The sequence below is a fragment of the Diplodia seriata genome (assembly GCF_021436955.1).
Source record: "Diplodia seriata strain FDS-637 chromosome Unknown scaffold_4, whole genome shotgun sequence".
Classification (NCBI taxonomy): Eukaryota; Fungi; Ascomycota; class Dothideomycetes; order Botryosphaeriales; family Botryosphaeriaceae; genus Diplodia; species Diplodia seriata.
In genome coordinates, this window is record NW_027117311.1 from 2,380,254 (window position 1) to 2,406,626 (window position 26,373).

General features: G+C 57.9%; 8 protein-coding genes across 8 annotated transcripts; 5 read left to right on the forward strand and 3 right to left on the reverse strand.

The window, feature by feature from the left end:
• Positions 1–947: 947 nt before the first annotated feature.
• Positions 948–2,435, forward strand: SLS55_004580 (uncharacterized protein; the record flags this gene model as incomplete). Its single annotated transcript, XM_066776036.1, has 2 exons — positions 948–2,315; positions 2,358–2,435. 2 exons carry the CDS (start codon positions 948–950, stop codon positions 2,433–2,435), a joined length of 1,446 nt encoding a protein of 481 aa, XP_066633917.1.
• A 1,092-nt stretch (positions 2,436–3,527) lies between these two features.
• SLS55_004581 (uncharacterized protein) lies at positions 3,528–6,833 on the reverse strand (the record flags this gene model as incomplete). Its single annotated transcript, XM_066776037.1, has 7 exons — positions 3,528–5,498; positions 5,551–5,685; positions 5,737–6,118; positions 6,167–6,282; positions 6,332–6,518; positions 6,578–6,654; positions 6,711–6,833. 7 exons carry the CDS (start codon positions 6,831–6,833, stop codon positions 3,528–3,530), a joined length of 2,991 nt encoding a protein of 996 aa, XP_066633918.1.
• A 1,080-nt stretch (positions 6,834–7,913) lies between these two features.
• On the reverse strand, positions 7,914–9,166 carry TFB4 (RNA polymerase II transcription factor B subunit 4; the record flags this gene model as incomplete). Its single annotated transcript, XM_066776038.1, has 3 exons — positions 7,914–8,110; positions 8,169–9,068; positions 9,121–9,166. The coding sequence occupies 3 exons, from the start codon at positions 9,164–9,166 to the stop codon at positions 7,914–7,916; spliced, it is 1,143 nt and encodes a 380-aa protein (XP_066633919.1).
• Positions 9,167–13,467: 4,301 nt separating this feature from the next.
• Positions 13,468–14,127, forward strand: SLS55_004583 (uncharacterized protein; the record flags this gene model as incomplete). The annotated part of the gene is made up of 1 exon (XM_066776039.1): positions 13,468–14,127. One exon carries the CDS (start codon positions 13,468–13,470, stop codon positions 14,125–14,127), a length of 660 nt encoding a protein of 219 aa, XP_066633920.1.
• A 289-nt stretch (positions 14,128–14,416) lies between these two features.
• SLS55_004584 (uncharacterized protein) lies at positions 14,417–15,115 on the forward strand (the record flags this gene model as incomplete). The annotated part of the gene is made up of 2 exons (XM_066776040.1): positions 14,417–14,421; positions 14,512–15,115. 2 exons carry the CDS (start codon positions 14,417–14,419, stop codon positions 15,113–15,115), a joined length of 609 nt encoding a protein of 202 aa, XP_066633921.1.
• A 3,365-nt stretch (positions 15,116–18,480) lies between these two features.
• SLS55_004585 (uncharacterized protein) lies at positions 18,481–20,892 on the forward strand (the record flags this gene model as incomplete). The annotated part of the gene is made up of 10 exons (XM_066776041.1): positions 18,481–18,493; positions 18,568–18,623; positions 18,673–18,698; positions 18,911–18,918; positions 19,069–19,274; positions 19,403–19,479; positions 19,528–19,697; positions 19,757–20,456; positions 20,524–20,600; positions 20,660–20,892. The coding sequence occupies 10 exons, from the start codon at positions 18,481–18,483 to the stop codon at positions 20,890–20,892; spliced, it is 1,566 nt and encodes a 521-aa protein (XP_066633922.1).
• Positions 20,893–22,599: 1,707 nt separating this feature from the next.
• Positions 22,600–24,309, reverse strand: TRM2 (tRNA(m5U54)methyltransferase; the record flags this gene model as incomplete). The annotated part of the gene is made up of 1 exon (XM_066776042.1): positions 22,600–24,309. The coding sequence occupies one exon, from the start codon at positions 24,307–24,309 to the stop codon at positions 22,600–22,602; it is 1,710 nt and encodes a 569-aa protein (XP_066633923.1).
• Positions 24,310–24,889: 580 nt separating this feature from the next.
• Positions 24,890–26,105, forward strand: MRPS5 (mitochondrial 37S ribosomal protein uS5m; the record flags this gene model as incomplete). Its single annotated transcript, XM_066776043.1, has 2 exons — positions 24,890–25,811; positions 25,885–26,105. 2 exons carry the CDS (start codon positions 24,890–24,892, stop codon positions 26,103–26,105), a joined length of 1,143 nt encoding a protein of 380 aa, XP_066633924.1.
• Positions 26,106–26,373: the final 268 nt, after the last annotated feature.

Consider the following 26,373-nt stretch of genomic DNA (forward strand, 5'->3'; position numbering starts at 1 on the left):
GCGCGAATCCCCCTACGGCTTCCAAAAGACACAGAAAGAAGAGGCCAGTCATAGTACGACAGTCTTCGACCAGGAGAAGAGCTCCGACGGAAAGCGACTCACTTCAGAACGATGTTGAAAATGCTTCACGGCCATTGGACACTAGAGTAGACGGAAATCCTTTCTCACTTCGAGACAAACCTCCATCCAGCAACCATGCAACATTCATTGAAACCCGGGTTGCTGGATCTACAAGACCACAGATTCACGCAAGGCCACACAGCTACTACGATGGACCACCACCGCCTGCAATGGGGAGTCCTCAGTATGCTGCCACGATGGGTGCAGCATCTCATGCCGGGTACTATTCCAGAGCCCCTTTCCCTACCCCCAGCGCTTCTTACGGAGCCAACTCTACCGAACCCCCGCTACAGACCTGCTGTGAAGCCAACTCCGTCTATCTATGACCTTTCGAATGAGGATGAGGATGAGGACGAGGATGGCTACTATCGCCACGCCCCAGGCGAGCGAAGCAGGATGCCACCACCGCCTCGTCCAACTGCTGTTGAACGTCCGCAACGGCGACCAAGCTTGCGGCGGCAGACGAGCAATAACTTTCTTCGTGGCAGGCCGTTATCAACGGCCGACTACGAAGACGACCTAGTTGGGAAGAGCTCGATGATAACTGGCAGATCGTACAGGTCCTTTGCGCGCACAGCAGCAGACCAGCTGACTCAATCGCTTCAAATACTCCGCGGACGTTCCTCCAAACGCAATCTCTATTATCCTTCAGTATCTAAAGACTGTGGGATTATCCAACCATCCCGATCTGACCGACCTAGGGATTCTGAGCCTAGACGCAACACTATGTACAACATAGGCGTAGTTCACACCAATTGCGAAGACACTCTTCGCCGCGACGCTACTACTGATAATCAAAGGAAAAACAATGTGTACTCAGCGAAGTCATGAAGGTAGAGGCGCATTTTAACAGCACGCGGAACGGCGACTCTAGCGCTGTCGTTGATAGCCTTCGCACCAACAATGCTAGCGATCATTCCTCCGGCCAGCAAAGCGATAACGGTGCCAGCCGCAGCACCTCAGCACGCAGGGCCGTTAAAGATGGAAACATGATAATTAGAATGGAAGGTGATGACATGTTTGTCGAAGACGTCATCGGGCGCAAAGTTTTTAGAGTCACTACCGGAGAAGACGGTAATCAACAGATTGTCATCTCTGAGACCAAAGGCAGAGAGAAGCAATACCTTACACAAGGCAGTCGCGTGACTACCAACACCAGCAGTGGGTATGATGCCGCTCTGGATTCCGAAAGACCTACAGAGGAATTAAGGAGGGTTCGATACACTGACGACCCCCGAGAGTATTACCGCCCCGCAAGAATGCATCATGATAGTGGAGAAGACATCAATCAGACAAGTGGCTTGCCGGTAACCTTTGATATCGTCGTCGATGAAGAAGCGAAGGCCGATGGTCGCAACCCTGTGCACATGCTCGAACCAACCCTACCAGTCATGGATCAGACAACAGAAGATAGACTTTTTGCGTGGCCATCGGACGAACCCTTTGATATCGACTTCCCTGACGAGATTGCCGACAATTGGGGCGGATCTACGTATTCTTCCCGACCGGCATCGGTCTTCTCGATAGCTTCAGGCTTTTCAGCAATCACTACGGATACGCAATACTCCAACGCACAGATCACCTCGGCCCTCCACCAATTGGTCATCTTACTTTCCCAGCATAAGTGCTTGGAGGCCCTTATCGACGAAGCTATTCGAAGCGACAGTATAGGTGCGGACAGATTTTGCAACAACTTCCGTCGCTTGTTGAAGATCTATGCAGATGGTCTCAAAGAAGAGGCGGGGGAGAACCTTGAGTTCCTCGCCGCCCGGCTTGTTCGTTGGAAGGCAAGGGCGGTAGCGAACTCGATCAGGGAGAAGTACACCGCCAACGAAGATCTGAAAGTTCGAAAGGAACAACAACCAGCCCCCAACGCGGAAGAAGACGAGTCAGATGACGATGAGCAAATGGGTTTAGGTGAAGATAGCATTGAGGTGTTGGCGCCTGTCCAAGAGTTTCTACTGGAAAGCAGGGCCTTTGAGAATTTCAAGACCAGCTTTGAGGAATTTGTCAACCCTCACCCACGGATTCAGCCACAACTCGATATTTCAGACGAGTCCACCACAGAGCCCTGTATCCCCGTTCCACCACCAAGTAATAGGGATAGGCTCGGCAGGCTCGGGACCCTGTTGTCCAAATTCAGGCTCACGGAGCGCCCGTTGGACCCGGGGAAGAAGCGAGTCCGGTGGAAATGTGTAAGTGTTCTGAGCCTCAAAATATAGAGATTTTTCTGACAGTTCAACAAGCGTTGCGGCAGGAAACTCTACGATGGCTCAAGTGAGGGAAGTTGCGAGCAGTGTGCGACCACCGAGTGAAAACGCCACACTGTTCATGTCCACTCAAAACAAAGGACCGGTCGAGGGGAGAAAAGTAGGTTCATAATAAGAAAGGCAAAAGCAGGCACGAGACGGAAGGCCCGTGCCATGCAGCTGTCTGCCTGCTGCACACCACGCCGCACGAGTTTATTGCGGTGCGTTCAGATACGTCGCACACGTGCGGAAGGTCTCAAACAACGCATGGTCAGATGATGCAAAAAATGAAGACCCGCATTGCCATGACCGCCTCTCATTACAATTGACGGCGGTGGCGGAAAGACATGGTATATAAGCCTCACCAGCCCTTCCTTTCCCTCGGCTTCTCCTGCTCGTTAAGGATCTGTTTCCTGCAATGGCCGCCGCACGGCGACGCGGAAAAGCACTGCGGTGTATCGAACGGAAGCAGTCCACTTACTTGTCCTCGTCTTTGCCTGGTCCCAACACCGCGACATCTATCACTCCGCGCGCCATGTTGTTTGCGTAAAACTTCCAACCATCTTCACTATTCGCACCTGCTCCACAGCATCATCAACGGCCGGAGATGCGGCGCACCAACACTTGGTAATGATGATGATGCTACTCTTCCTCATTTTGCCCTCGACCCGCAGCATCAACGTGCTGATAACAACCCCGGAGCGGGGGACTCCAGAAGTATCTCGACCAGAAACGAAAGACCGAAGGGAAAAAACAGAATTCGATTTTTCTCTTGTAGAAAGGAGCAGCAACCAGTGTCCCAATTACGACAAGCGTGCAGTAGTGCTACACACTGATGATGTTTGTACAGAACCGAAGACCGGTGAGGCAGCCTTTTGTAAGTACGAGAAGAACAGCAAAAGCAAGCACGAGGCCCGTTCCAGAGCGCGTAGCTGCCCGCGCTCAAAAAACGCGACGTCCATTTGTGGCAGCGTGCTCAGCTGAACGACGAAAGACCACGATGAACTCACAGCATCACACTTCTTGAACAATTCAAGGCGGCCAAATTTTTTTTTGCGCATTACCATAACTCATTAAGCCAACCACACACCACTTTCCCTTTTGCTCCTCCGCAACCACCACCCAACCCAACCCAAACCCCACTACCCACCCCAAACACTAATACACCCCCTCCCTCTCCTTCCACGCCTCGCCCTGCACGACCTCCACAGCCCGGAAACCCGTCTTGACGGGCGTCCCGGCCACCAACTCCAAGCTCTCCACCACCGCGCCGGCGCTCTCCTGGCTGAACAGGCTGACGGCGACGAAGTTGCTGCCCCGGTAGTCCCATATGCCCTCGGGCACCGGGAACACGTCCTGCGGGCCGACGTTGTGGATGTACTTGCCGAACTGCCAGCCATTCACAAATAGCTGCGCGCGGTACGCCGGCACACTCCCATTCGTCGAGGAGGAAGAGTTCCCGAACGAGAACGAAAGCGGCACGTCCCAGCCCTGGGGGATATCGAGGTCGACGGTCGTCGCGAACCACGCCGCGCCGGCGGCGGCGACGCCGTCGACCGCGGGCCCGGCGCTGTCCTCCCACTCATCGACGGGGGCGCCGGGCAGATGGTACCCCGCGCGCTCCGCGAAGAGGCCGCCCTCGTTCAGCGGGCCGCGAGAGTGGTCGAGGTACTTCTCGCCGCCGAGGTTGCCGGTGAGCTTCCAGCTGACGTCGCCCTGCGCGTGGCCCGCGAGGTCGAAGTCCAGGATGCCGCGGGGCAGCTTCGCCTCTTCGGCGCCGACGACCCAGTTCTCCGAGATGCCCGTGGTGTCGAGGACGACGGTGATGACGGCGTCGGCGCCGGCGGCGGGCACGGCGTCGCCGGCGATGGGCAGGGTGACGTTGCCGTTGGAGGCGTAGTCGGCGCCAGTCCAGGAGCCGAGGAGGGCGGACCCCAGCCAGACGGAGAAGCCGCTGGCGAAGCCGCCCTGGGCCGAGAGGTAGAGGGAGGACTCGCTGCCCGTCGCGGTGAAGTGGCCGCGGAAGAGCAGGGTGCCGTAGTGGTAGCCGTAGTCGCCGCCATAGAGCGACGTGGGCGTCGTCAGCGGGCGGAGTGTGTTGAGCGTGAATTCCTGGTCGGCCGCCGGCCACGCGCTGTCGTCGTAGTCGGCGCCGATCTCGGGGAGGGTGTCGAGCGATTTCCACGACAGGCTGGACAGGTCGGGGAGGGAGATGTCTGGGGGCGTGTAGGCGAGGGAGGCCGAGACGGCGCCGGTGGAGGGGGACTGCTCGAAGTCGAGGTCCTCGCCGTTGAAGGTGAGCGTGGTCAGGCCGCTGGGGACGCCGCCGATAACCTCGAGCGAGGCGGTGGCGTTGAGGTCGCCGACGATGGACAGGGTGGTGCCGTCGACCGAGGCGTTGCGGACGAGGTAGCCGGCCTTGAGGACGATGTCGTCGTGCGTCCAGTAGTTGTACGCCGAGTTTCGGTCGAGGATGTAGACGTACAGGCTCTCGCCCACCTTGACCGTCTTGCGCGAAGGTGTGACGGACCAGTGCAGGATGGTGGCGCCGTCCTTGGCCGTGATGGTCACGCCCGAGCCTTCGATGAGGGTGGCGTTCTTACCGCTGGAGAAGGCGAGCTCGTGCGCCTCGTTGGGACCGCCGTAGACCACGAGGATGGTCTTGTCGTCGTACTTCTGCCAGGTGAAGATCTCGGCGGTGGAGTAGAGCAGGTTCTCTCCACCGACGTCGTAGTCGGTGACGTGCACCTTGGAGTCGCGGCCGTTCAGGGTCAGAGTGCCGTTCAGCTGCGGCAGCGTAAGGTCGCCCTTGCTGGTCGGAACGGTAAGGGTGTACGAGGTGGACTCGAGAGAGTTGTAGGCAGCGTGCCTGACAACGAAGAAGTTCGTGACATTACCCAGCAGCGGGGTCACGGCGATGTCGGTAGTGCTGGCGTAAGTGCCGTTGGAGAGCTCGCCGGGTTCAGCAGTGAGGTAAGCGGGAGAAGCTTTCAGGAAGTTACCCTGCAGCTTAAGCTCGCTGTACTTCTCACGATCAATCTCGCGCGTTTCCCTGATGACCGAACCGTAGTCGTAAGAGGTGTAACCGCCGGGGTGGCCAAGGTTGCCCCAGTTGGTGCCGCCGAAGATCTACGAGATGTCAGTATCGAGAGTGAATTGCAGGAAACCCGCGGACACCCACCATGTAAAGGTTGATAATAGTGGCACCGAAGCTCTGGAGGTTCTTGTAGAAGACACGCTCAAACTCCTGGTTGATCAGGACTGAACACTGATCGAAACCAAGGCCGCCCCAGGGGTCGAAAGCGCCGGCTTGGAACTGTGAGGGTCTGTTAGTAGGGGCACCGACCAGGATTACCATGCATCATACCTCGACCAGCGCGTAAGGAGTGCTGGGGCTCTGCTCCTCGTGCAGCTCCCTCCAGTTCTGGGGCAACTTTCCATCGGGCCAAGTGTAGGGGTTGGCGCAGTCGAAGCCAAGCGGGTAGCCATCGTGACCGTAGATATCAACCTGCGGGGTCCAGTTGGAGCCGGGGGCAAAGTATCCCTGAGGCGAAGCATCGTTGTTGATGTAGGGAACCACAATTCCGGTATCGCGGAACTGCTTCTCCACAATATCCCAGTATCGCTCATTGGGGAACTCGACGCCGTCAACCGCGCCAGTGTATTCGTTCTCGGGCTGGAAGAGAATCACGGGGCCACCGTTGGTGATCTGGGCCTTGGCGATGATCTCGCCAATGTTCTTAGCGTAGCTAGTGGGCTGGTTAGCTTTGAAACAAAGTTCGGAGTATGGGACCTACTTGTCGGTAGCGTTGATGTAGGCCTCGTCATCAGTCCTCAGCGTGCCATTGACGCGCTGGAGCCAACCAGGGAAACCTCCACCAGAAACCTCAGCGTTGATGTAGGGGCCAGGACGCTACTTTCGTCAGTTTGTGGTGGTGAATAGCGGCTGCATAGAAACTCACAGCAAGCAGGTAGATGCCAGCCTCCTGGGCAGCGTCGAAGAATGGCTCCCAGGCAAAAACGCCCTCAGCAGTAAATTCGCCGGGGGTGCCTTCGTGAAGAGCCCAGTCGACGTAGAACGACACGCCATTGAAGCCCAGGGCCTTGATCTTATGGAAAACATCGAGCCACAGCGAAGGGACCGGAAGTCTGCGATGAAACGTGTCAGACCGGACATGCTTGGTCGGTGTGTTTGAGAAAATTCCTACCTGAAAGGGTGGTACTCGCCGCTAAGGAAGATGATTCGCTCGCCGTTGACGAAGATAGAGTGCTCGTCCCAAGTGACCTGATTCCTGTGCGTCAGCCAGTTTGTCTGGTGGGCCGGAGAAACCGGGGACACACGATGTCCTGCAGAGCTTCGCGCTTGTACGGCTTGATCATGTCCGTGGGCTTGCCTGCAGAGACGGCGGCGCCCAGCGCCTGAGACGCCAGGCTCGCCGCCAGCAAGCTGGTGGAGAGCTTCATGGTAGCTACAACGGAGCTACGCGCACACAAGCGAGTCAAACGGCGACAGTCAGCTTGCTTTTCCCTCGCCGGTTCGGAGCGGGAGACAGCTGCGGGAGCAAGACTGGCCGGAACCGGGGGCTTTTAAACAGTCTCGCCATGCCGGAGCTCCATATGTGGGATGAACCAAGACGGGGCCCCGGTGGGATGCGGTAGGACGTGCACATCATCACATCACAACACAGTAGTCAGGTCCGGCGCCATCAAGCGAAGAAATAACGAAAGGGCCTCGCGAGAAACGGAGCCGAGGCGAAACAATTGGCCAATGGGAAGCGGTGGAGGCGGGGTCGGACGTCAGTGAGATCAGGAGCTGGGGCGGCGGCCACAAATCTTCCGGCGTGATGCGACGCTGAGGATGCGGGGGTCAGCGTTACATGGCAAAGGCGTGCGGAGGTGGCTTAAGCCGCAGCGCAAGCCAAGCGCGGGCGACGTAGCCGGAGCTGGAAGCTTGCCAGAGCTTACCCCGGCCACAGCCGATCCCTTCCCTGCCCGGTGCGGAGCTACCCTGGCCCATCTCGTGTTCGCCGTCGCCCAACATCATGTCGACCCGTTTCTCCAGACCAGGCCGCTGGAACCGACCTCCCCTCCCACGTGACGCCGGCAGTCGTGGATGATGCCGGTTATGCAATAATAGCAGCTGCACCTCTTAATTGACTATGCCCTCCTGGCTCGACTCCCCGCCGGCTGCCTGCCTTGCTTGCGTCCTGGTTCCTGGGCATCGCGGCGGGGAGGGGAGTCATGCTTCGAGACCCAAATCCCAACTCGCGAGCCAACCGTTGAGCTCCGGTGCCTGTCAAGCCCTACCAACTAGAGCCGTTGCGCTAGTCAATTAGCCCATCTCTTTCAAGCCGCATCAGCCCCATCCCCGCCTGCCGTCGTGCCCCGTCCAGCCTAGAAACGCCTCCGCAGATGCCAATGCCGTGGAAAGCCCACTTGTTTTGTCCCGACCAACGCCACACCTATCCAAGGAAAATATGATATCATGCGCCAAACCCAGCCCATCACACCACTGCTGCGGAGAAGCGTCTGCAAAAGCGAATTTCACGAAGGAATCGGCGTCGCTCCGCCGCCGGGGGTGCCTGGCGTGGCCGCCCCTCCCGGCGTGGCCTCGCCCGCAACCCGCTTTCTCTTCTTCTTTTTGCGGGGAATCAGCGCCGGCACCCGGGTGATGGAGCTCGAAACGGATAGTTGGTTGGTGCACGTGGGGCACGTTTGATCGGCCGGCGGCTCGCAGAAGACTATAAGGACCTCGCATCAGCGCAACCGCAATCGTAGATCCAAAGTCGAGATACTTACTACTCAAGCATACAGAGCAAACGTAGCCCACGTCGACGACCCGTCGGTGGCAGAAGCACGCTGCCCGGAAGTCCACCTCGCCAGCACTCGGCAACACCAGGTGCTTCCGCGCCGTTTCGTCCGGGAGAAATGCCATCATGAGGTACTGCAGTAACCCTTGCGGCGATGACGGCTGTAGGTAGATGCCGCCGGTGGCGTCGCAAGCCTGCTGCAAGAAGATGGTGTCGCCGGCCAGCTTCAGGATGTCAATGGGGATGCGCTGCCGCTGAGCGGCGAAGATGGCGTTCATGACGGGGATGTACTGCGAGGCCAGGTCGCCCGACACGCTGAGCACCAGGATGCGCGAGGTCAGCGAGGCGCGGGCTTGGGGCGCGTCGGCGGCGGCGGCGAGATCGGCGGCGTTGTTGGCGTCGCCCACCTGCGGCGCGGAATTGAGGGTGGCCTTCGCAATATAGGCGAGCGCGGTGGTGAGAGCGCCGGCGATCAGCGTCGTGGTGCTGGCTTGCAGATCGGCCTCGCTGGTTTGCGACATGACGGCCCGCAGGTTGGCCAGCAGCTCCGTCTCGACGTTGCGAAACGGCCGGTACTTGTTCGCGTCGTCCATGCTTGGCGTGTCTGCCATGTCTACGTCGCCGTCCAGCTTTCCATTGCTTCCTTTATCGCCGTTGGCTGCGTTGCGGCCGGCGGCCTTGGGTGGATGTGGGGTCGGATACAACCATGTTGCTTGTTGGGTGTGACTTGCGAGCACGGCGACCTGGTTGGCAGAGTTGATGGCAAGGTGGGCGTTTACGAAGACGAGCAGGTTCGCTATGGCCTTGGACAGCGGCAGGGTCGAGGAAAGGTAGGCCCAGGCATGTGGGTTGGTGTCGATGATGATGGTGAGTAGAGATGGAGGCGGGCCTGCAGATACGTGAGCAACGCGAGCCTGCGAGGGCAGAGGGATGCTCCGTACCGTCGAAACCTTTGTAGCTGCGTTCGGTCGCGTCGACGGCCTCCATGACGCGGAGATGGTGGTGCAAGCTTGGACGAGGAAGCACAAGCTCCAGAGCTCCAGAGCCTCAATCAGCGGAAACGGGACGCACACGTGATGGGCCGACATTCATCCGCGGCGCTGCGCTTTCCCGCCGCGCTCACTGGCTGGAAGTCGGCCCGCTTTCCTTCCCCACATGTCTCCGTTTGCGGAGGCTTACATCATCACCACCTCCTCTTTTCATTTGCTCTCGACCTTTTCCTGCTACATCTTCTCCACCATGTGGCTGCTGTGTTACCGCCGACTCGACCGCCTAATCGCTCTTGCCGTGGTTTGCGGGGCTCCGCAATAACTCAGCCGCTATTCCCTGCGGGCCGAGTCGATTTGCCTCTCCCTTCCTCTTCCCTGTTAAAGTATTCTTAGAAATTTAATCCTTTTTTTCCCGCGTATTCCTCCTTCCTAACTCAACAATGGCATTTCAAACCCCTTAAAATGGTGGCTTGTCAATTTGTGTCATTGAACTTCAAGACACGCCCCAGGTTCTTACCAAACCACCGTCCGTAAAGCGCCACGGACCCGAGAGTACCAAGAACGCCCACAGCTTGTCGCTATCCCAAGTTCCCCATGACAGCAGCAGCAAGACAGGTGATGCCATCGAGACCTTACCTTCTCCTATAACCGCCACCGAGAAGCTGCAGAGATGGAACCACCTCGTGTCAACATGTGGCGTATCTTCTCCGCTTTCTGGAGCTTCTTCATCATGGGAGCCAACGACGCTGCATACGGAGCCCTCCTACCATTTGTAATTCCCCATTTCTCGGTTGGAAGATACAACACTGACAAGTGATTTCGCCGCAGCTCGAAGAATACTACGGTCTCTCATATACCGCAGCCACCGTCAGCCCCCTCATCGCCACCAGCATCATCACCAAACCTAACATGCAGTGGTACGAGTTCTATTACGTCACGGTACGTTTCTCCCACCCTTTCCGCAAAGCCCACAGGACATAATAAGCCCTCGACTTTGCACGCACTCGGACACCGCAACAGCTCCCGTTCCCCTCCATCTTCCTCCCCACTAGCCACCACCACCACACCCGCACACACCTTCTGGCGCGCTCCGCCATCATTTTCCGCGCCCAAAATGCCAAAACCGCCTCCCCCGCCCCCCTCCTTCCTCCGAAACTCGCATGCGCGAAGCCCTCACCCGCCGCCCCGCCGCCCCGCCGCCCACACCACCTGGCTCATCGCCCTCTTCCTCCTCGTCTACGTCGGCGTCGAGGTCGCGCTGGGCGTGGTGGAAATGAAGTGTAATGGGTGGATGAGATGAGAGCTGTTTTGACGGTTGGCTTTGGGGAAGGGGGAAGAGGGCTGGAGGATGGAGAGAGACGGGATGCTGGATTGAGGGGGAGGCGACATGGTCTCGGTTGGCATGTTGACGGGAGTTCAGGGCGCTTGGCGAATTGCTTTTGGGAGGTACGTAACCTATAATGATACAAGCCTTCACTCCTCTCGTCCAGACGCTTTCTTGACCAGACTGCTATGGCCAACTGATCTCATGACTACACTCGTATTACCCTTCCTGTCGTTCAGATCCACGTGCAGGCTTTACCGTCACTGTCCTGAACCATATATAAGCTCGATACAACTTTGCTGGCAATTGAGTATCATCAAAATCGCTTTATTGAGCCCCTTTGGAACACACAATCATACAACATCGCGATGTCACTCGCTTTGGGGTCTCCACAATATGAAAGATACCCGTCTTTGTGACAACATCACTACGGCACCATGCTAACGATGATACGCACCATCACCGACGATTAATGACGCTGTGCAGCATCTCGGGATAGTGACGATGGCAGGGCATGACGAAAGTCTCGGCGAGCGAGGCGAAGACGACCCAGACGAGTGTGTGTTTTTGTAGATAAGGGAACGTACATGCGCAGTCCGTGAGCAAACACTGCGTGGAGTGGAGCCTTTGCAGGAAACAAGTCCTTGATGGGGAAGAAGCCGAGGGAGGAGAAAGATTCGTGCGGCTAATATCCCATGTCTCTCCTACGCCACCCGTCAGTCGGCTTCGCAAGTGACGGCTGCAAGGCTCTTGCCGTGCGCGGTGTCAGCTGCAGCGGCTGTTTTGGGTGTCGGGGCTCACGTGGAGGGATTCTGGTTGTTCCGCTTCGTTCTTTATAAACGCGGTGCAACTCTGTCCTGATGCAAACTCCAGAACAGCTTGGTTCTTGGAGACGAATAAAGGCTTGTGAAGAGAGTTTTACTCGCTCGTTTATGAAGAGAGTTCTACTCGCTCGTCTTTCCGGACAAATATGTATTCTTCACTTGTTTCGGCGTTGTCTTAATAGTGTAACAAATGCCCATGCCTCCGACAGCATATCACGAGCAGACTGACGATGATGAAGACAACCATGATGAACCGATAATGATGCTGACCCGCATCAACCCGCAATGCAGAACAGCATCAAGCCCCTACAGCGCTGACCCCCAGCCTCGATCCCTCCCTCCTCCCCGCTCTCGTCTGCAAGACGGAGCAGAGAAGACGGAGGTCGATGCTGATCACTTCAGAGTTACGACCCGCACACAGTGGCCCAGTTGGGTTTGCCCATTGGCAGTCAAATGGGGAACATTTTCCGCGGAGCCGCGCTGAGGATCGAATGTGCCTGTCACGATCGATCGAAGGAGAAGTGGCTGGCAGAGGGGCTTTTTTATGTGTATTCCGTAGAGCTGATTGCGGGTATGGCTGTGGAAAGGTGGCGGCTGACTGAGTCTCGTGCGCAGGGGGCACAGTTTGTGCGTGTCTTGTTGCGGTCATGTGCGTGCTTTCCGTGCAGGTGGTGGCCGTATCGTGGCGCACAACGCGCTGCTAATGGATGCAGGGGTCCGCATGTGGTAGTTTAGCTATCGCTGAGTATGTAGTATTTCAGAGGTTCTGTAACCGCCGTTGACGTTCTGTGCCGGCACCCTTCGGCTTTTGCCCGACCCGACGGAAATAATACCATTGACTGGGTTTTGTCTGCTCTCTGACTTCATTAAGGACACCCTTGTCGTTTGTTTGCTCCTTTCTCTGCCTTGTCGATGGTATTCGAGGTTTTGATCCCTGAAAGCACATGCATTCAAAATTGATTGACTGCGTAGTTGTGTAATATCAAGTATTCACCGTTAAGCTTATTAGCAAACCACAGCAGCCTAAAGAAAGTCAAAAGGGAAATTGTTCTAAACGAATGAGCTGATACGGCTGCAAACTCATTTCACCCCAATTTCAAAAACACTTCAATATTTGTGAGTTAGGTGCGCACTGATGCGATTAAAATGCCACCGCTGGACGCTCCTACAGCTAAACTGCTACAGCTAGCTCATGATGCGGAGAATTTAGCGTCGGCGTTTAGAGTAAATATTGGATTTGCGTGTGCTCGAGCCCTGTAGCAGAAGTATCTGGTTAACGATCCAGCGGATTTCTCATCACGGGCAGTATATGAAAGAGACGTAGCCTGTGGAGCACTTCCTGCCGTTACGTTGAATGGCGGGCAGTAGCACAGGCGAGAGTGGGTAGTGAAATGACTCTGTAAAGTGGAGTGTATTGTGGAGGAGGCTACAGGGAGCGAGAAGCGCTAAGACCCGCCCTCGGCTAATCTTCGGCCCAACAACGTTTCTATATCGAGGATTCTGTTAGTCCGATGCGAATACACGGCAACCGTAGTGTGCTTCGTGGCAGTATGCTGGCCTTGCTGTTCCCAACAATTAGGTGTAAAACTTTAGAAACATCAGTGTTATACCATGGCGAGCTGCAGCATGTCCCTGACTTAATACAACACACCGGCAAAATGGCAATTCGTGGAGTATAAAGGGGTCGCTGCGCTCGACACGGAGCGAGAAGGAGAGGGATTACTGATATCCGGGACACAGTAGTTTGCGGAGGGTGTGCGGAAATAAAGGCAGTAAAGACTAATGAAATGAAGACAGTACAAGTATCTAACTTTGCGAGAGCTTGATGCCGATGGAAAGAGGAATTATGCGAGTACAGACTACTCAGCGTGGGTTCAAATTTACCGTTGGGCGGAAAGCCACATGATTCCGCACACAAGGCTGTACCGGGGTTGGAAGGTGAATCCAAACCTGGGTCAGGGTCAAACTTCCTGAAGCGTATTGGTCATTCGTTAGTGTACGCCAGCCAAGTCGAGGGACCAATGACTGTGCTTTAACTGATATCAATTTCGATTCCAACAATCCTGAGTATAAAAGCCGCCCGATTCATCTGCCTATCGATCCGACGAATACACCACTCTCGAAAGACAACCATCACCGGCTACCCTCAGAATGAAGTCATTCACTTCCCTCACCATAGCCCTCGCGGCCATGGCATACATCGCCCCGACCCTCGCCTACGCCGTCCCGGGCCCAGTCCCTGACGTCGCCGCGCCTTCTATGTGCCAAAGCGTCTCTTTCCCATTCACGATCCGCAAAGAGGACAGGGAGCAGGTGAAGGCGATGCTCGCCAAGATGCCCAAAGCCCGCGACCGCGCTTCGGTCCCCGCGCCCCTGATAGTGAGCCTCGCCGACCTGGAGGCGGCGGCCACCATGCTGCACCCCTCGCGCAGCGGCGGCGAGATGGCCAACACGCCCGCCATCCGCCCTTCCATCGGCGCGCCCGGGCCGTGCGAGGCCTACCATTTCAAGATCCGAGAGGAGGACAGCGAGAAGGCGCAGGCGGTGTTTGCCAAGATGGCCAAAGAAGAAGCCGGCGCGGCCGACCATCGCCCGCCCAACGTCGTGAGCCTGGCCGACGTCAAGGCGGCGGCGGCCATGCTCCGACCCGCCTATGGACGGCACACTCCCGAAGAACTGGCTAATTATGAGGCGTCCCAACACGGCCTCGAGAAGCGCCACGAGCAGCTGCAGCAGTATTGGACGCTATTCCTTAAGTTGCTCTTCTCGAGCGGCATCATCGCGGCTATCACCATACCCGCGGCACATTAGCTGGGGAGACACACCAGTGGTTGAAAGGCGCAGAGTCTTTTTATTTATTGTTTTTTGGACCGATCCGGGGGAGGAAAGAGGTGCCGCGTGGTTCGGGGACATGCCTTACCCGTGGTTCAGTTGCTCTCGGGAGTTGAATGGAATTGGTTCTAGGCCAATTTGGACCAAATGTACATAGAGTGAAAAGCCTATAAAAATCGCCTATAAAAATCGCCTCCCCCAGTACACACTTTCTCTCTCCCCACAAGCAGTGTTGTTACCTTCCTCGTCCAGCGAACAAGTAAAAAAGATGAAGTTCACAACCCTTACCACGGCCATGACGGCCCTCGCCCTCTGCTCCACCACCGGCGTCCACGCCGCGCCCGTCAAGCTTGGCACCTCCAGCGACCCCATGGCAAAGGACGTCTCGGGCGAGCTGATGCAAAAGACCGTCTCCTCCCTCAGGCAGCCGCCCCTCGTCTTCATCGAGGACACGAAAGAGGAGGCCTTGACCTTGTACTCGTCCCAGCCACCGACACTCGCCAAACGTACCATGAACCTCGAAGCCGAAACCCTCAACGCCGTCCTCCTCTTCATCGACCAGCTGCCCCACCGCATCGCCGCGGCGGCCGCCTCCCACAACACCACCGCCGCCGCCCTCGTCTCGGACATGCACCGTGGCATCGACGCCGCCGCTGGCGCCAAGGGCGCGAACGAGGTCGCCAGCGTGGCGCGCCTGCGCAGCCTGCTCGCCGATGCCGCCCGCGCCACGGGCATCACCACGGACATCATCGCCGAGCAGCTGCACGAAGCCGTTGCCGGCGCGAGCGTGGAAGCCGTCAACTTGAAGACCACCACGACCGCCGCTGATGGTCCTGCCCACCAGCTCGGCGGCCCTAAGCGCGATATGCCGAATTTCGGGAGCGCGGGTACCGCCGTTCCCATCGTGGTGGATCTGATGCAAACAGCAAAGGGAAAGTTGAAGGCCATGAAGTCCTATGACAACTAGGACAAGGAGGACGATCTGGAGAAGAATGGCTGGCCGTTTGTGTAGTCGTGATTGGGAAGTGGAAGTGGAAGTGGGGTGTGGGAGGCGCTTTTTCCAGACCTCTTTCCTTTCCTTTTCTTTTTACTTATTTTTTCCTTCTACGTTCGTTCGGTTAGGAGGACACGGTTTGTTTGTTTTGGCCCGGTGTCTTGAGATGTTGGCATACCCGCGGTCTGCTTTTTCAACAGATCCTACCGGTCCAATAAAGTAAATGGTAGTACGATACTCGGAAAAGGATTTACTCATAAAGCTGTCTTCCATTCTGCTCTCTCCCTCTCTCCCCATCTCTCTCCCTTTCTCCCCATCTCTCTCCCTCTCTCTCCATCTCTCTCCATCTCTCTCCATCTCTCTCTTGATCACTCTCTCCATCTCTCTCTTGATCACTCTCCACAATCACTTCTCTCCCCCACATCGCCCGCCAAAAAAGAAAAAACGAAAGAAAAAAAAAAATGAAGCCCACAACACTCACGACAACCATCACGGCCGCTCTCGCCTAATCCACCACCACTGTTCTCGCAGCGCCCGTGGTGATCCCACATACCGACATTTCCCCAAGAAACAACATGGCGATGATGATGACGACGACCAACATCACCGCCGCCGCTGCGGCGAACAACCTCGCCAGTAACCCGCTACCACTCGGAAAGCGCCAGGCCGAAACCGTTTGGAAAATCACCTGTAATCTTTTCGATCTGGTCATCGGAAGAGATCCGTGAGTAAGGTGACGCGTCAGCGGAGAGGTGGTCCTTTTCCATTCGGCCTTTTTCATGCATGCATGCAAAAGAGGGAAAAAAGAAATCATTTGTTTCTACTGTTGTCGTTGGTGGCGTGAGAGATGCAAGGTTGGGGTCGGTCAGGTGCGGGTTTGGCAGGAGGGTTTTGCTGGGGATGTTGGGAGGGGATACATTGGTACCCGTGATTTTTTCGCTGCTCTTTCTCTCTCGTCGGTATCTGGTTTTCTCGGTTACGAATTTGTTGAGAATAGGATGCGAGAGTGGAGACGGGAAATCGGAGGACTGGAGTAGCCATCTCTGGATCACAAATATCCTTTAAAGCTACAAAAAGCCATACAAACTTGGTCATTATCTTACATTCCAACTATCAGCCAAATTTGCAATCGAAGAAACCGGTTCAGGGTCTCTTTCTACCAAGGGCCATATACACCAGTCCAAAGTAGAAGAAACGACATTCCATATAAGCCCGCCTTCTATCCAGCTATCCAGCTCCTCTCACTATCCACAAGCATTTCTCCCCCCGATCGCCAAGCATGAAGACCACGACACTCGCGACAGCCTTCGTGGCCCTGGCCTACTACGCCGCCCCGGCCCTCGCAGCCCCCATCCTCATCGACCCCGTCCAGATCCTACGAGACGAGCACACGGCCAACACCCCCACAAATTCCACTACCCACCCATTCGATTCACTGCAGCGGCCCTTTCCTTCCGGAAAACGCGACTTGTCCGCCAACAGCATGGCCTCTTCTCCTCCCTCTTTTTGCGACGGCGAAATTGCCTGCAGAGACGGCCTTTGTAAACGATCAGGGAAACGCAAACCACGGCAACGCCGCAGAGCTCCCTGTCACCGTAACGAGTGCAAGCTACAAGGGAGAAGAGACCCACCACAGTACCCTTTAATGCCCCCCTGCCGCCGTGACGAGTGTAAGCTACGAGAGTAGTGGCCATGGTGGCAACGACACCGCCAGCGACTGCTTCCACCCACCGTCACGTTCGACAACTACTGCCGTGGGCTTCCGCATAATGGGGAATTTGTGAGAGCTGGATGAATGGATTGCGCATTTGACCCGGAAGTTGGAGGAGGGAAGGTTGCGCACGGGAGGAGGGGGAGGAATGCGTCGGTGTGGCGATGGTGTTTCTTTTTTTGCCTGGCATATCGACGTAGTAGCCGTGGTTCTTGGTATTTTTTTTTTCTTTTCTTTTTATGCTTTCCCATGGTTGGCATTTTGGTAGACACGATTCAGAATTCATCCAGGGTCTTCTACCAAACTTTCATTTCTGACAGTAGGGAACTGGTTCCGCACCGCCACTTTACTCTAACACGAATATACAAACTCGGCCATCCTTCTGCCCTCACCTCCCCTCCACTAACCACCTCCATCTCCCTCCGCCAACATGAAGATCCCAACCCTCACAACCGCCCTCGTGGCTATCGCCTACCACATCACCCCAGCATTTCCAGCAGCCATCCCCACCGACAACACCACCACCACCATCCACTCACCGCAACAGCAACAACAGCACCCCTACCCCCTCACCAAACGCGGCGCCGGCAGCGGTGTCGCCATCGCCGTCGCCAACTCCTATGCCGGCGCCGCCAACGCCATCTCCAGCTACTACCAGTCAGAAGCCTACAAAAGCCACGTCCACGCCCACGCGCTCGGCCTGCACTGCCGCATCCCCGGCCGCGGCAACGTGTTCATGTACCACAAAGGCGGGGAAGACAACGAAAACAACAACAGCAGCAGCAGCAGCAGTGCAAATAGCAGTGGCGGTGGTGAAGACAACGACGACCGTCCCGCCACCGTCACGTTCAACATCCACACGCCGTGGACCCTCACATACGGCGCCCGCGTCCTGGAGCGGCTGCGGCAGCGGGGCTGGGAGGAGGCGGCGTGGGTGGTGCGGCCGGGGGCTCTGTCCTGCGTGTGGCGGCAGCAGCGGCGGCGGGACGGCAGCGGCAGCGTGTGGGAACGGGGCGTGGAGAGGGGCGTGGTTGCGCATTCGACGCACGAAGTCGAGGGGGCGGCGGTGGACGATGCCGGCGAGCGGGCGTTGGAGGATGGAAGGAGGGCGATCGAGGAGGTGTTGAGGGAGACGTTTCCGAGGGTTGAGTTTGCGGTGCTGCTGGTTTCGGTGCTCGTGGTGCTGCCGGCGGTGGTGGAGGAGGAGGTGTGCGTAGGTAGTAGCTGTGGGGAGGTTTTGTTTCTTGCTTGCTTACTCTCCATGTCGTCTGGGTGGATGTGGTTTAGAGTCTTCTTCGACCATGCTCTTGTTTTCCTTTTGGTCACTGCCGTGAGAGGTGTGGTGGAGTTGGCACTTCGTTGCTGTCGTTATTCACGATCACGCAACAATAGTGCTATCGTTGGCATCTATCACAAGCTCCACGCCGCGAGATTCGCCTTGATAAGGAAAAAGCCTCGTTAGTCGTTACTGGCTACTTGAAGTTGCAATGTTGGACGCCAGGATCTCCCATTCATATGCCCACGTGGAGATCACGTAAGCACAACCACGGGAGTCGTCTTTTTGGCCAACCGCAGTGATTAGTGTGAACCAAAGTGGGTAGCGTCGACACCCCGCTTCTCGGCTAAGATGGCTGGGGTTGGTAAGGGCGCGGGGTGTGAATGACTAAACTAGCACGAAGTTTGTCGAGACGTGCGAATCAACATCTTCCCACAGGAGATGCGGCTGGCAAGTTTGAGGTCCAGACAGCTGTGGAAGCCTCGGGGCGTGAGGTGAGACAAAGTGTCGCAATAATTGAGAACGTATGCGTCGACTGAGCAGAGTATCCGGCTTACCGGCAGATATCAGTAAGTGGTGCTACGTATGGGGAAATGCTCACTGAGCATCACATCTATTTTTGCCAAATTCCCTATTCTCGACAATGCTTATCAGAAGGAACAGTGGCGTTGGTAGCCCAAAGGTAGGAGTCGTGAGGGTAAGGATGCAGTTGCGGGGTAGCTTGCCAGGAGGCCGTCAGCACTAGAGGACTTGCCCTGCATGACAGCTAAACCGCCAACAGTCGAAGCTGTAAGTAGCAGTAGCTACGACGGCACAAAGGGAAAGCCATAAGCAGCCCGGCCAACATAAAAGCTCAGAGCTCAATCTCTCCTCGAGCTTGAACGAGCAGCTCCCCCGACACCTTGTTACCTTGCTTTCCCTCCATCATGGGCGACACAGCAAATGGTGCCAACGGCGCCAATGGGGCCTCGCACGCCCTCCCCGACCTCGTAACCTCCGCCTCTGCCTTCCTCGAGCACGACTACGACTATGTCATCATTGGCGGCGGCACAGCAGGCCTCGTGCTCGCCGCACGTCTGACGGAGAACCCGGACATCAGCGTCGGCGTACTCGAAGCTGGCAAGAACAAGCTTGATGACCCGCTGGTCGACACGCCGGGGCTGTTCATGCAGATGCTGGGCAACCCAGAATACGACTGGAGCTTCAAGACGACGCCGCAGGCAAGTTTTCCTTCGATTGTCTTGCCTTGAATGAGTTTAGCTGATTTAAACAGGAGGGCATGGATGGAATCGTGCACAACATCCCGCGCGGTAAGGTGCTCGGAGGATCCAGCGGCATCAACTACATGATGTGAGTTTCCCCCCTGACGAAGCCAGCCCCAACTGACGAAAACCGCAGGTACGTCCGCGGCTCGGAACGCGACTACGACGACTGGGCCGCGCTGTCGGGCGACCCGGGCTGGAGCTTCGCCAACATGCGGCAGTACATCACCAAGCACCAGACGCTCGAGCCGATCCCGGACAGCATCACCAACCGCGCCGCCATGTCCACCATCGGCGTCAACCACGGTTACACTCCCTTTTTCCACCTCCTTCGCACCACTGCTCTCTAACACACAAACTCCCAGGCACGAACGGCCCTATCCACACCTCCTTCAACGACACCCGCCTCCCCATCGAAGACGCCTTCCTCGCCGCCGCCGACCAGGCCGCCCACATCACCGAGAAACCCGTCGACGCATGGGGCGGCGACCACTACGGCTTTTACAACGGGCTGGGAAGCGTCTACCACCGCGGCAGCAACGAGCCGCACAGCCACCCGCTCGCGGGCAAACGCAGCTACGCCGCCCGCGGGTACTTCTCCGAGGCCGGCATCGCGCACCGCCCGAACCTGCGCGTGCTGTGCGAGGCGCGGGTGACGCGCATCTTGCTGTCCGACCACGACGACGGGGAAGAGCACAACAAGCCGAGTGCCGTGGGCGTGGCGTTCACGCACGCCTCGTCGAACGGACAGAACGAGGTGCGGGCGAAGCGCGAGGTCCTTCTCTGCGCGGGCGCGATCCAGAGCCCCCAGGTGCTGGAGCTGTCGGGCATCGGCGACCCGGGCGTGCTCGCGCGGGCGGGCGTCGACGTCAAGGTGCCGTTGCCCAGCGTCGGCGAGAACTTCCAGGACCACGTCGTGACGGGGGCTGCGTACGGGCTCGCGCCGGGCGTCATCTCCGGCGACAGCTTGTGGCACCCGCAGGCGATGGCGGAGGCGCAGCGGGCGTTGGTCGAGCAGGCGGCGGGCCCGTTGACGGCGACGGCGAGCGGGCAGGGGTTTGTTAGGTAAGTGGTGAATGTGATGGGAGGGGAAGTGATGGATGAGGGATAGCTGACGCGGGGGGGCATGCAGTTACAAGCAATTGGCGTCGAAGGAGGAGCTGGACAAGACCATTGCCAGCATCCGAGAGACGCAGAGGAAAGCGACGGGTATGTGTTTCCGTTCCATTTACTTGTCAGATCGATCACTGACGTTTTCGCCCGGCCAGCTTTCCAGCAACGCCAACTCGACCTCATCATCAAACACCTCGAGGACGACAAGTCCGCCAACATCCAGTACATCCTCATCCCCGCCCACGGCAATCTCACCGACGAGTCTATCAAGGACCAGTCCAAGCTCTGGATGCCCGGCGACCCCGCCAAGCCCGAGGTCGTCTGGGGCTGCGCCCTGCAGTACCCCGTGTCCCGCGGCTCCGTGCACATTTCCAGCGCCGGTGAGTAACCACAATTCTTTCATACATACCTCTCTTCCTTCCCTTCCCTTCCCTTCCCTTCCCTTCCCTTCCCACAAAAAAAAAATCAAAAAGAAAAGACGCAGGGCTAACACCACCAACCCACCCCCTAGACCCCACCGCGCCCCCCGCAATCAACCCCTCCTACCTCTCGCACCCCTCCGACGTCGCCATCCTCGCCGCGGGCCTCTCCCTCGGCGACCGCATCGCCGCCGCGCCCCCTCTCGCCCCTCTGCTTACCGACACTCGGCGCCTCTCCCCCCCTGCCTCCACCGACCTGCAGGACCCCGCCGCCGCCGCCGCCGCCGTGCGCAACTGGGCCATCGGCGAGTACCACGTCGCCGGCAGCTGCGCCATGGGCGACACGCTGGACAGCGAGCTGAAGGTGAAGGGAGTGGGCAGGCTGAGGGTCGTCGATGCGAGCGCGTTTCCGGGACATGTGAGCGGGAATTGTCAGAGTAGCGTGTATGCGTTGGCGGAAAGGGCGGCGGATTTGGTGAGGCGGGATCAGGAGGTTGGAGAGGGCGGCGGGATGAAGGGGTTGATGGGGAAGGCGGAGGGGGATGGGGGGCATATGTGGGATGGGGAGGAGTGAGTGAGTGAGATGGGTAGGTGGGTGGGTTGGGGATGGTTGATGGTGTCGGTGTCGGTGTCTTTTCTTGACTGTGGGTAGGTAGAGCGACTGCCCGTTTTCTTTGTTTGAATCTTGAATACTATCTTGGATACACGTTTTGCGTTGACTGTCTGCGACGTTCGTATCTCGCCGCCTCAATCTCAGCGCAGACCGTGTGCGAGCTGTGTGTAGCGCACTTCGGTGCGTCTGTCTTTGCCTCAGTACATCCCCACTCGTTTGTTTTGGCCAATTCGAAAACCAGACGCAGCACACGTATGGAAAGGCGGAGCACCATCGTGCTCTGATGCTGTGCAACAGCATCTTGTGAAGTGGATGGACTATAGCGGCAGTCGTTATGGCATCACCATATCTCCCCAGGACACCGCACAGACCGTCCCACCCACAGTTGTTCCTTCCAGACGTTGTCATGAATGCGAGCGTGAACTTGAATTTATTTAGGGTAGCAAACGAAATGACGTTGCAGCATTTTATAATGCGGTAGCGGGCAGCTTTGAGTGTACAGTTGCAGCTGACCAATTGACTACCGCTGACTGGCCAAACGCAATCGACGACCCGAGCACGAACAAGACCGAAGTTCTTATTGAAAGTTTGTGCTGGCGTCAGGAACAGTGAGGACGTGCAGTTGATTGGTATCTACTGCTCGTAGAGCGCAGGCTTGGGACACCTCGGAAGAAAACTTTGGACATTCAATTCATGCTCAATGTTTTATAGGGCCTGGATCAATTGCGCACAGGGACAGGCACAAGCCCGGTGGTCGGGGTCACGTCAGAAGACGAAGCCTACGTCAGCGTATTTACCGGTCTGTGGGACCACGTTAGCCGCACAACATTACGAGTGGCCAGGGGTCCACAAGACATCCCGCTGACGAGCGCACTCAGAGGCGAATTGCGCGTAGCGATCACAGACGGGGAAAATTGGCCAGAGCATCGGAAAAAGGAGAAAACAGTTCGCATTCATTTGCCCATAAACGCCATCCCATCGAGTCCCGCTCACATGCATAAAGCCCCAAGCCACCCCCACCCCCTTTCCAGCGTATATACCACTCACACAATCACGCCCCAGCCTAATCAAGCTCCCTCCCCACCTCCATCTCGGCCTCCCCCGCCTCCTCCTTCCTCCTCCTCAACACTGCCACGCCCTCCACATGCCCCGTCTGCGGGAAAAAGTCGAAACCAACCAAACTCTCAATCTCATACACGCCCTTCCCCGCGCCGAAGCCGCCATCCACGCCCTCCATCCCATTCACCAACACGCCCACATCCCTCGCCTGCGTGTGCACATTGCAGCTCACGTAAACCACGCGTGCGGGGCTGTACCGCAGCAGCTGGCGCAGGAACAGGTCGTCGCACCCTTTGCGCGGCGGGTCGACGACGACGGCGGTGGCGGCGGCGGGGAAGTCGATGGAGGCGAAGAGGTTGGCGGCGTCGGCGGCGATGAAGGCGGCGTGGTCGGACGCGAGGCCGTTGAGGCGGGCGTTGGTCGACGCGAACTCGATCGACGACGCCGAGATGTCGATGCCGAGGGAGCGCGTGAACATCTGCGAGAGGGTGATGGTGAAGAGGCCCGAGCCCGAGTAGGCGTCGATGAGGTGTTTGATCGGGCGGTTCGGGTCGGCCGGGTCGGTGCCGGCGGGGAGGATGTGGTCGCGGATGTACTGGGTGAAGGTGGGCAGGATGCTGTTGTTGTTCTGGAAGAAGGCGCCGGCTGGGTTTTCGAATTGGAAGTCGTCGATGTATTCGGTCGTGCGGCCCTTCTGGTCCGTCACGCACGTCTTCTCGTGGAAGTGCGCGCCGCGGTCCTCCAGGACGGCGTCGGCGCGCGGCTGGGGGGCCGGGTCCTTGGGTAGTCGCTTGGTGCTCTCGCGGAGCAGGATGGTGGCGCCTTTGGCGTACTTGTCCAGGTCGGCCGCGACGCGCTTGCGCTCGCTCTGCATGCCCATGCGCACGGCGTCGGTGCCGATGGGGCAGTCTTCGATGTCGAGCGTATGCCGGGTGCCCTTTTTCATGAAACCGATGGGCGGGACTTCCTCGAACGTTCTCCGGATGCCCTTACGGCCGTCGCTGCGCTTCTTGCCGGGCGGGCCGTCGAAATGGGGCGTCAGCTTGGTGCGGTAGCCGAATTGCAGTGGAGAGCTGATGGTGTCCGCAACCGGTGGTACGAGCTCTGGTGATAGGTCGGAGAAGTTCTTGTAGGCCTTTTCGACGATGGTCTTCTTGTGTGCCAGCTGCGCCTCGTATGGCAGCATTTGGAACTGGCAGCCGGAGCAGGAGGAAAAATACTTGCAATTCACAAGCGAGTCATTTCTTAGCGACCCGGGACTGACGACTTGGACAAAATCTGTCAAAGTATAGCCCTGTTTCGTGAAGTGCTTGATGACCTTGGCCTTGACCTTGTCGCCGGGAGATGTGAAGGGAACGACGAAGACCTGCTTCGAATTGGGAGCCAGCGCAAGTCCGTCACCAGTCGACGAGATTTCTTGCACGGTGAGCTCGACCTCGGTGAAAGGGTCCGGGAGTGAGGGCTGCTGGTCGGGGTTTGATTCTCCATTTGCCTCAGCGTCGGGTTCGGCCGGGGTGTCGGTGATGGAGTGTTTCCTCAGCAGCGCCTCGACATCTTTCAGCAGAACCTCCTCATGGGTGCCCTCGGTCTTCAGCACAGACTTCTGATCCTTCTCTTTCTTCTGCTTCTTGAAGCGGTAGTTACGGGCGCCCTCGAATGCCCTCTTATGGCCGTTGCTCTCGATGGGGGCAACGTTGTTGGCCGAAGAAGCCATGCTGTACGGGCGGTGGCGTGCAAAGGTGCAGCCGGCTCTTACCAAGGTCTGCAGGGCAGTGCGTCCGGCAAAGGCGATCATCCACGTGCTGGTGTTGGGGAGGGTCCAGGAAAAAAAGTGCGGATGAAGTTCAGTCAGAGGAAAACGGCGGGCTGCGATTGGGCGAGTGACGCGGGCGGATTTGCGGCTCCCAAAAAGCTTAATTTCTCGACCACCAGAAAAGAATTCCCGCCGAGCGCCGATGCGCGTGAGCTCGTGAGCCGAAGTCGCGCTCCCACACATCACCACCGCCGACGCCCGTCAACACCATCGCCCACCGCCCGCCCTCGGCCCCGACGGCTCCCGGCCCGCCTCAATCGCTACCCATCCCGGGCATTGACCCTCCGCTCCCGCCATGAGCACCGTTGCCCGCCCCGCAAGATGTCTCTTCGCACGAGCGTCCGCGGCCACCAGGTCCGCAACAACAGCCACCAATGCCACCTCCGCACATAGCAGCATCTTTCTCCGCCGCCAATTCCACGCCTCGCCCGCCCACAGCAAGCGGCGAAAGCCGCACTATCCGTCCATCAAAGCCGAAGACATGAAGCGGCTGCAGGAAGTCGCCCAGTCCACGTTCCCGACCTTTAGCGAAAAGGACAAGGAGGTGCTGGCGGCCAAGTACTCGCCGGAGCAGATGGCGGCCATCGAGGCGGGCGAGCAGGCGCTGGACCCGCGCGACCTGCTGGTGTCGGGCTGGCAGAACCCCAACAACAACCGCGAATGGGACCCGATGGCGCTCAAGTACGGCGACGACCTGAGCCGGTTGCAGCCCCTGTTGGACAAGCCGCAGCGCGCCGAGCTCGACCCCTACGCCGACTACGAACTGCGCCCGCGCACCGAGGACGAGATGGCCGGCCTGCTCGCCACCTTCTACATCAACGAGGGCAAGCGCATCGAGGCGCTCGGCCTACAACCCGGCTCCAAGGCTGAGAAGGACGAGGAGGAACGGGGCCGCGTGCGCTACCTCAAGTTCTTGGACAACCCCCGCACCTTCATCCACGCCAACAGCGAGGAGGGCTACCGCGCGATCGAGGATGAGGGCTTCTCCCTGCTGGCGCCCGAGGTGCCCAAGATCGACGAGCTCTCGCCGAAGAACAGCAGCAGCGGTGGCGGCGAAAATGACGAGGACAAGACTACCCTCCGCCTGATGCAGCAGACGGGCCTGTCGAAGTTGGACATCCGCCACATGCGCGTTAAGACGCTCGTCTACCGCCGCGTCGTCAACCAGACGCGCCTCGGCAAGGTCGCGTCCATGTACTACCTCACCATCGCCGGCGACGGCAACGGCATGCTCGGCATCGGCGAGGGCAAGAGCACCGAGCCCGAAGACGGCCGTCGCCAGTCCATTGTCAAGGCCCTGCGCAGCATGAAGCCCGTCGTGCGCTACGAGAACCGCACCATCTACGGCGACGTCGACGGCAAGTCGGGCGCCACCACGCTGAAGCTCAGCGCCAGGCCGCCAGGTAAGGGGTTCCTTCCTTCTCTCTTTTCCCGAGTCCGACATGTATATAACTGACTTTTGTGATGTCTTGCTAGGCTTCGGTCTCCGCTGCCAGTCTTTGATCTTCGAAATGGCCCGCGCCGCAGGCATCCACGACCTCTCCGCCCGCGTCACTCGCTCCCGCAACAAGATGAACACGGTCAAGGCTGCCATGGAGGCTTTGCTGTCCCAGAAGCTGCCCGAGGACATCGCCCGCGCGCGGGGCAGGAAGCTGGTCGACGTGCGGAAGGTGTACTACGGCGGAAGCGTGTATTAAAAGACCATTGGTTTGTCTTTTTTTCTTTGGGTCAGAAAGCGAGGGGCAAAGATGTTAGAGGGGAGCAGCTCGGGGTTGAATGAATGAAGGAGGTATGGAGCGCAGAGGGTCTGGTATGAAGAGAGGGATCTCTTGATGGCGATGCATGATGGTGGTGGTGGGGCTACTCTGCCCAGAGGACGGGCATATTGACCGAAAACAGCCAATTGGGCGTGTAAATCATGGAACAAGAAAAAAACGAGATATCACGGGTATACGTGTGGGCAAA